A 12679-nucleotide genomic window follows, 5' to 3' on the forward strand; every position below is an offset into this window, starting at 1 on the left:
AAGCCCGATGTGGGGCTCAATCCCAGGACCCCAGGATCATGACCTGAGCAGAAGACAGATGCTTAATGACTGAGCCACCCAGGCGACCCCTGGTTCATACCTTAAATCTCAAGTTCTATCCTGACGTATTTCATAATGTATTTGTATTTACATTACTATATTTCATATGTATATTCTCTTGTTAGACAGGGAAAAGCCAAAAAAATAAATAAATAAAAGGTACACTATAGCTCCCATCTGTGCTTTTAGAACAAAAGAGAGTCTAACGTTATGCTACCATTAGTAATGGGCTCATGGGTTATGCTCAACTTACTGGTCAGTTTTGACTAACCCCTGGCTTCTGAGCCTTCACCACTGCCTGTCACCACCTAATTGTGGAACATGTAAAAAAATCACATTTTTTTTCTCCTATAAATACTCCCTAAAAGGAAATTTGAGACTTAAAGAACATACGGGACTTACCAAAGGTCACAGAGCTACGGAGCTGAGCTGGCAGAATTCCAACTCAAGCTGTCTGACACTGGGACCACTTCCCTCTTGCTGTCACCTCTTACGCCCTCAACATACTAGAATATGTTTTTTCCCACCCTTCTACTCTCACTGCCCTCTCAAACATTACCAGTTTCCCAGTTGCTAGATTCAAAGGCCTCTTTCCAGCTGCCACCAAACCGGTCCTTCTAGATATGACACTAGGAATCCCTGCTCTCCGGCTCCTCATTTCATGAACGCCATCCTCCTGTCTCTCTGCTCAGCTTCTCCTGACCACATTTCCTCAGGCTCCCTCTGCGGCAACTCCTCTATCAACTCCCTGAAGATTGCCCACATTCCCTGGCTCATGGCCCCTTTCCTCCATCTTCAAAGCCAGCAAGGCGGTATCTCTCCTGGCCATCTTTCTGTAATCACATCTCCCTTGCCCAAAGCCAGAGAAGTTATTCCACTCCTAAGAACCCTTGAGATTATACTGGACCCACAGATAATTCACTATAATCTCCCCTGTCAAATAAAAAGATTTATTTGTTTATTTTAGGGAGAGAGTGTGAGCATGTGAGTTGGAAGAGGGAGAGAGGGAATCTCAAGCAGGCTCCCTGCTGAGTGCGGAGCCCAACGTGGGGCTCGATCCCATGGCCCTGAGACCACGTCCTGAGCGAAATCACAAGTCAGGTACTCAACCAACTGAGCCACCCAGGCACCCTACTGCCTCCACCCCCAATCTCAAGGTCTTTAACCTTGATCACACAGGCAAAAGCCCAAGTGAAGCAACATTTTCACAGATTCCAGCAACTGGGGATCATCTTTGGGAGCTGTATTCTGCCTAACACAGCAACTGTAATCAATTCTTGTTCTTTCCTTGTCATCTCTGAGTGCTGCTGTGTTCCCTACCTTACCTATTAACATTACCAGCCACCTGGCAGTCCAGCCTGGGTCCATGGCAGTTACCATTGATTACTCCTCTTCATCCATAATCATGTATCAGACAGTCACAAAATTCTGTTTTTTCTATTTCAAAAATATCTCCAGGATATATCCACTTCCCTCCATTTCCACTATCTTTGCTCTAATTCAGATATTTAACACTTCTGTTTTGTTTCATGGCATGTCTATGGTATCCTCCCAAGGAATCTGCCTTTCTGTGTTCAATCTCCCCCCTCTCTAATTCATTCCTCATTCTGTTGTCAGAACTGTATTTACAAAATGTTTGTTATTCTCTTGATTTTTCTGCTATACAGGAAAATTCTGTGGGCATGGACTGAGCCTTCCTTGTCTTAGTATTCCCCGAAGCACCAAGCCTTACTTCATCAACTTCATGATGATAAAATGATTCCTAATCTCACAGGTACTATGGCAAACGTATGTCTCAAAACTGATAAAAACCAGAATGAGGCATGAGCAGCGGATTCACCAGTGTGGTTCTTACCTGGCTTGTCTGAGAAATGCGACGAGTCCGGTTATAGAGTGCCATGCTGTCTCCCTCCCGCGTTCTCTCAATCCTCCAACCCCACGCCAGCATGGTTTTTAAAGACTCTTTGATAGGCCAGCGATAAATTTCTTTTTCCTAGTGACAAAAAGAAAGAGGAAAATAAGGGGGTGGGTATTATGAATCTGAATGAAAATAAAAAATGTGAAAGAGACTGCCTACACTTAAAGAAAAAGATTGGCATTGTTTATTTAAAAATGAAAAACTAAAGTAAAAGTTCTGAAAAGTGCAATGTGAGCTGAGATCTAGTTTGACTAAGACTGCTAAGAGGGATCTCAGCTTATTACTGTGTGGAGGTTAATTTCCTTTAGCTTCTGATACTTTAGATAGAAACTAAAAAGGAGCAACAGTGCCAGATTATATGATACATGGGCTTTTCCACCATCTGAATAAACAGACAAGAATAACTCTTCCTCCATAAACACCAAGCTACAAAGTCCTTTTCACCTCATTTGTCAAGATACTGATTGTCACCCCCAATGAAGTAAAATACAGGAAAACTTATAAATAACAATCATTGTAAATTACTTCATTATCCCTCATCAAGAAACTCTTAAGCATGATAAGAATATTTTCTAATGTCCTTAAAAATATTGGGGAGGAATACAAATTAAAAAGGGACAGAAAAATATTAAGGAGGGAACAACCAATTAAATATGGATAGAAAATGGGAATAGAGAAAAAAATGACTAGATAAAAGATAAAAAAAATGGGGCCTTTATTTTTTTTATTATTATTATGTTCAGTTAGCCAGCATATAGAACATCATTAGTTTCTGATGTCATGTTCAACGATTCATTAATTGTGTATAACACCCAGGGCTCATCTCAACACATTTAAATAAAGGTGTTTTTTAAAGCATATACAAATAGTATATTTTAATAAGAAATTATATAATAAAGAAAAAAATTCAAAATAAATTAAAACTACAAAACCAAAAAAACCTGACAACAATAAAAAAAAAAAAACCTCACCTTTTCAGATAATAGTTTATATGGCTTCATTAATGGTTGAACTTTAGACGAGTCTGAATATATTTCTCCATAAATCCATCCATTTGCCAACTTAAAAAAAAATCATCAAAATTATTTTACATGGATTAGTTTTTGAGTGTAGGTGTGCATGTGTTTAAGTGTATTTGGTAAAAATAAATCTAAAATAAACCAAGACATTGATTAAGGTTTGAATTTGACCCAGCATAAGTCAATATAAAGATTTCCATCCTAACCAAGATTATTTTTGAGTAATCACTGAGAGCTATTCTTTTCATCCAAAGATTAAACACACCCAGTCTACCTCAAACAGATCCAGGTCTGTGATTGTGTCATAAGCACTCCCCCCCTCCCCGCCAGGAGCAGACTATGGGGTGCATGGCCCCCATGATACCGATTCTGCCCCATTTTTGGACCCTCCTCCTGAGATGCTCTTTTTATTACTTTTTCTAAATATTTTTTTGAAATGCTCGTTTTAAACAGGAAACCTGGACTATTCTGCTTTATGTGGAAGATTCTCTGAATAATGCTGCCTGTTTTGTCCTCTCCAGTATTCAGTGATCTCTCAACACGTTTGTTCCACATTATCTTGCCCATGTACATATCCTGTACCCATCACCATTTCCCTGTCTCCTCTCATGTCTGCCTCTGGAATGTGAGTAACTAGACTGAATTTGCTCAGGACAGCCTTCCTGGACATTTCCTCTCCATCACCACCAGCTCAGCACCCAACAGAGTCTTTATATGAAACAGAACATAACTCATACTGACTCACTTCATAAGTAAATTACTGAACAAAGAGCCACATACTTATCAAGCAAAAAAGAGGGTTTCTTAGGAGAAGGAGACCAATTGGTTAAGGCAAGAACTGAAACTGAATAGAAAGTCTAGCCGGATGATACAGAGCGGCTCTACAGACACCTCACAACCCGTCATGTTTCATTGTCATGTCGCCAACAGCACACGCTTATCTTAGATTCCCGTCTCCTCCTCAGCTCCATTTCTCTGACAAACCTTCACAAACATCATCTCTCAAATTTAACCAGGCTCAACGTAGTGTGACTATTCAGCCACAAGCTTTCTTTTAGAGAATTTCATGGTGGGTAGGACATGTGTTACTTATCTCATTTGCTTGCACTCCTTTTTTAACAACACAAACATGTCATCTTGCCATGTGATTTATTCTTAGAGACCTGCCGATCTACGTGGTAATAAAACACACAACGGAGGAGTAGAAGGTGTAAACACTCAATTCCAATGAACAATTTTCAAGGTTTTATCTAATATAAAATTATATATAAAGTCAAAGTTTCTTTAAAAGATTTTTGACCTGGAGTCACCTTTTCAGATAATAGTTTATATGGTTTCATTAATGGTTGAACTTTAGATGAGTCTGAATATATTTCTCCAAAAATCCATCCATTTGCCATAATTACTACTTGTACTTATGATTATTACTTTATACTCTCATAAATAATGTGCTAAAAACTGTATTTATGACTTCATTAATAGAATTTTTATTCCTAAAACTGTGCTGCTTATGAGCAAATACTTTTTTTTTTTAAAGATTTTATTTATTTATTTGAGAAAGACAGACTGGGGGAAGGGACAGAGGGAGAGAATCCTCAAGCAGACTCCCCACTGAGGCAGACTTGGGGCTTGATCCCACAACCCTGAGATCCTAAGCTGAGACCACACCAAGAGCCTGTTGCTTGATTAACTGAGCCACCCAGGCGCCCCTTTATGAACAAATATCCTTATTCATATGTGTATTACACATGTGTTACTGGCAGAACTAACTACTATATCAGCAAATCGTAACTGAATGTTCTTTCCTAATCTAGATGAAGCTTTCACTTTAAAGTGGAAAGTTGTCATGGTCAGAAATATTTGACCAGTGACCCATCATTAGGTACATTCAGTACTGAGTTAGAACATGATACTCTGACTTTTACCTTGTCCATTGACCACTTGTCATGAGAATGTTCCGCATATTTGTTAATGAAGTATTCCAACTTCTCAGGAATTGTGATACTATGAGAAAAATAAAGGAAAAAAAGCTTGATTTTTATAGGATTTACAGGAAATCATACCAATAATTTACTCACAGCTTATGATTGCATAAATCCCATTCAATGCACAAGTGTTAAAAAATCATCTTAACAAGGTATTACTTTTCCATAGTGTAGGAACAAAGTTAAACTCAAGCCATAATATTCTATCTGTTCATCTTATATTAATTCATACATTATTATGGCTCAACATAAGTTATATTTGATAAAAATTATATATAATATAAATAAAAATAATTAAAATGTATTCAAAGATAAGGACAATAGATTATACCAAAAAAATTTTTAAACCTGAATCAAGATATGGTTAGACTCAATGAGCTTAAAGACATACTTCTCTTCCATATTCACTCTTTGAAGTTATTCTCCCTTTTTGACTTAAGTCTCATCTGCAACAACTATAAGTGGATAAAAAATGGCTGAAATCTGGTTACATTTTTTAAATGTACTAAAATTTTAAGTTAATGTCATACAACTAATGATGTGTTAATGATTTTAAATTTTGTGGTCCACATACAACATTCTAATTGTTGTTAATATGGATTATAGTGAAAAGTAACCTACTCATGCTTTGTGACCTTAACACTTATTTCTTATTCCTTTCATATTTAATCGATATTTGATCTCTTGAATAGATGTTGAGTTCATGCAAGTGATGACCAAGTCTGATGGTAAATATGGGACTTGGGAATATTAAATATATTGATGAATGGAAAATTAAATAGACACACATATATATATATAATTCCATTCATTCACACACATAACTTATTAACACAATTAACACTGAGAACTGAATTCTAAATAAAACCTAGCATAATGAGATGGGTCACTGTTCTTTTTCAACAATATTATCAGTCAGTGATTGAACTATAGGACACAGACATACTTAAGAAACAATATGTAAAAATCACAAAGATGTAGAAATGATTGACATCACTGAGTAAACCTAATCTGGTAAGAATTCCCCAAAGGGGCAAGCCTCGGTAAATGAAGACACATGCCCAACAGTTGTTAATTAATTAGATTGTTAATCAACACTGAGACCATGACGTGTTCTGATGTTATTTTAAAATCCTGGATTATATTGTACATTAGCAAACCACAAACTTACCCATGTAGGAACTGAACATGTGATATTCTGATTTACTTACATTGGAAGAGATACAAAGGATCAATCACATAAGCCAAATACTGGGGGGTAGAGTCTTTTCTCACAGGACTGTCATCAAATACCAAACATGCAAATGTAAGGCATTATCCAACTAATGGCATACCACTCGGGTTGAAAGTTTGATCTGTTATGGAAGCTAAACCAGCCGGGGGCCGCCCAGAAGCCTAAAAGTTGAACTTCCAAGCAAATTCAGATGCTGTGGATGGTGGCTACCAAGTGACTACCTTGCTAACCACTGATCGTGCGGAAGTCACCATGGAATCGACAAGATAATGTAGCATGAAGAGTCAGCTTTCCTCCCAAATGGGAAACCATGGTCCTACTCAAAGACAGTAACAACAAAAATGCTGAGACTCCCAAACACCTGAAGTACTGAGACATCCCACTTGTAAAATGATTTATGCAACTAAGTACAAGTAAGAAGTTTTATAATGTTAAGTAACATTTTATCTGTGATTAAGGTTGTCACACTGCATTATAACGGCATGCTCAATTTTCCACCAATATTCTCATTTGATATTCCCTGGAATCTCATGCTTTGCTTTATGATGCTGAACATTAGCTGCTACCCCTAGGCTTTGCTGAGATGTAGTGATGGTGGAGTGACTTCCCGCAGCTCACAGGAACACCTTTGCCCTGTGTGCTGCTATCACCCCCAGTCAAAGACGGTAGAGGTTGGCTATAAGTATTAAGATTTAGGGTCAATTTTCAACTAAAAATATAGCTGATATACTTTCTTGATTCTCATTATTGTAGATATTTCCATGGGGTTACATATGGAGAATCTGGGTTAAGTATCCTAGAAGGTACATCTTATCTACTTCTGAAATTTGCATAATCATTATTATTACTACTATCATTCCATCAAGTAAAGGGACTCCTATCAAAAGGATACCAATTCAAAGGGGGCATGGATTAGAGAAAGTTCACTTTAGTACCTTATTCAATTTCAGACTTCACACATCATTTACAATAAAAATCTGCTGCAATAGAAAGAGTCCATACTTTGAGGTATCAACAGGTTGTGGGTTAAAGTTCCCTTCAGAATCCATTGATGACTGTTTTTCCATCATACTGACATAATTTGACTCCATGTAGTCTGGAGGCAAAGCTCCCGCAACTGCACTCAGGCAAGGCAGTGCCAGTTTGAAAAGTTCTTGTTCATATTTCTGGGAAGAAATGGAGGACCAAAAAAAAAAAAACAAACAAACAAAAAAACAAAAAAACAAAACCAAAAAAAAAAAAAACAAGACAAAACAATACAAACACCAAAACACAAAAAACCTGCATTACTATTGAGCAAAAGTTGTCAAAATGATTGCTGTGGCTGGCAAGATGTTTTAAGAGAAAATCAGAATTACGCTGGGCTAACCTAACTCCCTTAACAGATTCTTTCTCTAGCAAATGAAACATATAGCCTGAAACCCCACCAAACAGGAGAGAGGCCGAAGTTGTCACGTAAGAAAATCTTTGCTTCCCCAAGAGTTTTTCTCCAATATTTTATGAAATAAACCTGAATATTCTAAATGTATAACATGTCTTCATAACGTAAATGTAATTTCAGTCAACAAATAGCAGAATTATAGAATATTGCTACACCGTGTTGTAAAGACTATACCTGAAACACACATAAAGGATCATTCCAGAGAGTAAGAAATTTTAACTGATTTGTATCACATGACAAAGGTATGGAAAATAAAATTCTAAACCGAGAAAGAAATTCTATGGGGAATATGCACAATCAAAATTTCTGGAAAGTGTTATTTGTATATTAATTATGTAAGGGACTAAACGTGTATTTATAGATTTTTTAAAAAGTAAAAAATAATCATTATTTAAGAATTATCTCACTTTTAAGTGTTGTTTTGAATTAATGTTGTAAATCCTCCTAAAACTGCCTTCTACATATTATTTTAAAAGGATCCTCAGTTTACCAAAGGCAATTCAGTGACAAAAAGCATCAAGACGTAGCTTTCAACTGTAATCACGGGTGAACTTCACTCTATTACATAGCAAACTTCTGGATATCCTGCTCCAGGATATCTGATTTTGATTAATAATTTAAGCAGAAGCATACAAAGCTGTTCTGATTTTCCCTGAAGAACGATCCCCACCCCTCGCCTTCTGAAAATATATGAACTATTCTTTATAAATATGCCAACTGTTACAGAATGTCACATATAGAAAGCAACACAGAGTGGAGTGACTTAAGCCTCCATAGCTGCATAGTGAGAAAAGTCAGTAAGGCCACTGGAACATTGCAATTTCATGAGACTGTATTTTTTATTTGATTAGATTTCTTCATGGTTTTAAGATCTGGGTGACTAGGGAGGGTTTGAGTCTGGGTAAATCCAAATACACCAGAAACTTAACCACGTGCATAATTTCCTGAAATGCTTAGCCATTTTAAGTTCTGAAGGTGTTATGATCACAAGGAACATGTTACCATAATGATTACTGAAATTAAATATAAACTGCATTCTCAACATTTGTTAGACACTGAAAAAGAACTAAGTCTTAATAAGTAAAGATAATATTCCACTAGGAATATTTATGGCTTTTAAATTTTTATCACACAAAGGTCACAAAATCTTAAATCACCTTTTGAGACAGGGCGTCAAAAATGCCCCAAAACAACTTTCTTGATAAATGAAGCTCTTCCTCTGAGGCAGCTCCAAAGTTCCCCCACCCTCCAGGCAGGCAGTAATATTTCCAGCATCTTTCATAATGATTTGTCAGCAGCTACGGGAGAAAACAATTATAAAAGCAATGAGTGAAAGATACCTTTCATATTTTTTCCCATTTCTTCCCATTTGATACTCAAATGCCATGTAATAAGGTCAACTGAAACAAAACTGCTCAATCCTAAATGAATTCTTCTGGAGAATACTGTTACCTTATATACCATGCCTCTTTAAAATTCAACACTGGTCACAGTATGCGGGCCCCATGCCCAATTTTACACATAAGTGCATCTTGAACAGCATTCTTTACAAGGCTGGGTATGGATGTATCCCTGGGTCCTATATAAGTTGCTATCATTTACTCAGTTTTATGAGTCGCCATCCCCTGGATATGCGCATCTGCACTTAAGGAAAGGACTGATGCCAGGGTGACCCAGGGGCACAAGGAAGTATGTCTAGGGTACAACACCTGAAATGTACATTCTAAGGGAAATCTACCTCTGAATATTTTTGCTTCCTTTTTGCCAATCCTTAATCACCACACTTTAGGCTTCGCTGCAGAACTTCTCTCTCTCAATAAACCTCCTAAACTACTCTGTTTCAGTAATTTCTTTACTTATCTTTATTTGGTGGTTATGGATGCAGTTTATTATCTTGTCGAGTGTCTGTGTTCATCTTCGGTTTTCATCTATGTACATTTTGTTTGTTTAGGGCTAAACTGTAAGTTCAAAGACAAAGTAGAATCTTCTAATTCTTCAGTAGTTCTTTCATAATTCACTTTAGATCTTTAAACTAACAGATATTCACAACTACTTGCTGAATTAATAAAATGATCTTTATGAATCAACTATAAATTTTTGGGCTCTCTTTTCTGTAACTAAGGAGGGAAATAGATCAAAAAGGATTGATGTTATTAAAACAAACTACATCTCTTATTAGAGAAATACTTCCAGTTTGGTCTCCCTCTCAATTATAATACACACACACACACACAATTTAGAAATCTCGAATAATGAAATATTGAGATCTAATGTGTTTGGATTAACTTGGAAATATCTACAACCTAAAAGAGTTTATCACAAAAAGTAATACTATCTCTTTTTCTCAGGTACCTTCCAGATCATTAGTATGAAGAAAATTTTGTATGGCAAGAGCTCTTCTAGACGATAAAAACTGTTAAAATGGGATTTTTAGCAAGGATATCATTTATTTTGCATCATTCATTAATCTAAATTTACTAAACAAAAATGAATTTTCAGGGAGAAAGACTGTATTTGCTAAATATCTACGGATGCTTAGAGTAACAGCAGCTCAAAATACCAACTCATATCTCAGACTTCTTTTTTCCAACACTGGTACTGGGTGGCCATGAGGAAAAATGAGGTTTACCAGATGACAGTACAGAAAGGCTCCCCATAAAACAGTCCACTATATGCCTATGACCTCCATCCACAGACCATGCTACTAGATGTAGTAGGACACACCGAATATTCTAATCCTACATCTGGATTGCGATATTAGATGACAGAAATATATTTTCAAGTCAGTAAGACACTATGAGCCCCGATCATTCATGAGCAGAATAATGAAGCCGGACAGAGAAAACATCAGTGATCCTTCTATACTCGGTGACAAACGGCAACTGCATAGACAGAGAGGTTATCCTTGAACCCTATGATGTAACATTTGGAAACTGCCATGTGACTACCAACTTAGAAAATGGGTGTTTTGAAAGCCTGCTCTTTATCCCTTGAGGTTGCTAATATTTCGGGCCATACCTACTACATGTTTTCCATCTTTAAGAGTAGCTTGGCTCATGTTTTCTTTGTTGTGCATTTTTCCCATTGGTTTCCATTTCCATTTATCTACAGGAAATCAATCTTAGAACTTCTATGATCTTTTAGGGCTTATTTTATTATGATATACACATTTCTCAAATTTATATGCCCACTTTCAAGAATTGGAAGAAATTTTCCAGCATCAAAAATCAAGCATGGTGCTTCTAAGAGCTGTACATAGCGTAAGAGAAGAAAAATCAGAGGACCCAGAATTCACATAACTGCGGACTTTCCTCTACTTACCTTAAGAGGCATCTTTGCATGTTCATTTAATAATGGGACATCAAATACTAATCTTCGGAGCAAGTGTTGCATCATAGAAGGTCTCAATTGGCTGGTGGGACAAAGCTCATTTTAATAACGAAGAGAAATGTCTCTAAACTAAGGAAAGAATTCATGAGCTAAATTATATAAGCCAAGAACCTGTACCTACACCTCTCTTCAGATGGTGTTAATTAGGTGCCCCCAATCCAAAGATGAACCCGCCACCACACAATTGTACAAAGGGTTACATTTCCAAGTCCTCTCTATCTGCTCGATCTGAAGCCCACTCCTTATTTGCTACAGATGTTCCTCATCTCCCCTTCACTTCCCAACCACCCACAACCACAGACCCCACTGTTTTCTGAGACCCTTGCTCCAGTAATTATAGTAAGTGCTTCTTCCCTCACTCCACTGGCTGGGAAGGGTCTTCGGTGACTGAATTAGAAGCAAACACAAGAGGGAGTGTTGAAACAGGAGGGAGGGGGAAAAGGCTGAGGCAGAAATTCGGCCAGAGGAGGATGGAAAAGAAAACTCACACATATCTATTGTGTCTGGTCATCCTGAATGCTTCACCTTGTTTAATAAGTAGATAAACTCTGTGAGATAGTTATTTTGGTCCCATTTTACAGAATTTTAAGGTCGGGGAGTTAGAGACATAACCCCTAATTTTTCATCTCCTTCAGTCCCATCTGGCTTCTAAACCCACATACTTCGCTATGAGTGAAAACATTTCCTCACCAGTGCACCGATAGGCCACACGCCTTCACCTGCTCTTGCAATTAGAAGGAAACCATCACCCCAGCCAGGGGCTTGAGAAACTGCCACTTTAGTTGTCAGAACCCCAACAGGAGAAGGTATGTTCTGGCTTTCAGAGTAAGACATTTGAACACTTCTACCTCTAGGAAGTGGTTTTCCAGGATGAGGAAATAGTCAGCCTTCATGATTGCCACAGTAAGTAATGCTTTAATATTATACTGTATCATCTTTTATATTTAATAAGTCTCTTTTTTCTTTTCTCTACTAGAAGAGGAGTTAAAATCATCATACATAGTCGAAAGGGAGAATCTACTAATCTTACACTCAAGTGGCCAGGGACTCCTCACACAGTTCCCCTACCCACCAACATCCAGAACAGTAACACTGGTCCAGCACTCTCTCCAATGGCCAAATACCCTACAGATGCCCGGAGGAAGACTTCTGAAATTGACCAGGAGCAAGGGTGCTCTGATAGGACTCTAACCTCGGGTAAGGGGACTACCTAAAATGGATTCGTTTTTCGGTACAGAAATTTCTTCCAAAGTTCCTAACTATTTGTCAAGGGCCATGTAGTAAATTCTCTTTCTCAAAGAAGCAGCAGCTTGATACGGAGGAGTTCGTTCCCCACTTACCCACAAATAGAGAGCAAACAAACTTCTATGGCATCCCGCTGAGCTTTGGTAAGAGAGCAGCCCTTAGAGAGTCTGTACACAGTGTGAAGTAAGGAGTCAATGAGAGAGGCATGGTGCTCTGTGCCCGCAAAAAGAGGGGCACATCTCGTTAACAGAGGCAGCACGGCTGTGCAAAGGTACCGATTGAGGGCCAAGGCCATGTCTGTAGCACTCAGAGCAGCCTAGAAAGCAATTGTGAGAGTAGAGAGTCATTAGTGTTTGGCAGTAGACTACTCTCAAAGGGATGACTATG

General features: G+C 37.7%; 1 protein-coding gene across 2 annotated transcripts in view; it reads right to left on the reverse strand.

The window, feature by feature from the left end:
* Positions 1-12679, reverse strand: part of RYR2 (ryanodine receptor 2) — a 711493-nt gene that overhangs the window by 158046 nt on the left and 540768 nt on the right. For both annotated transcript variants that reach the window (XM_057308486.1, XM_057308485.1), the window contains exons 50-56: positions 12388-12608; positions 10979-11069; positions 8815-8955; positions 7219-7382; positions 4923-5001; positions 2950-3039; positions 1916-2053 (exon numbers count right to left, since the gene is read on the reverse strand). In XM_057308486.1, the coding sequence (XP_057164469.1) occupies positions 1916-2053; positions 2950-3039; positions 4923-5001; positions 7219-7382; positions 8815-8955; positions 10979-11069; positions 12388-12608 (924 nt within the window). The remainder of the gene's footprint in view (positions 1-1915; positions 2054-2949; positions 3040-4922; positions 5002-7218; positions 7383-8814; positions 8956-10978; positions 11070-12387; positions 12609-12679) is intronic.

The sequence above is a fragment of the Ursus arctos genome, unplaced genomic scaffold, assembly GCF_023065955.2.
Source record: "Ursus arctos isolate Adak ecotype North America unplaced genomic scaffold, UrsArc2.0 scaffold_7, whole genome shotgun sequence".
In the NCBI taxonomy this organism is placed as follows: domain Eukaryota; kingdom Metazoa; phylum Chordata; class Mammalia; order Carnivora; family Ursidae; genus Ursus; species Ursus arctos.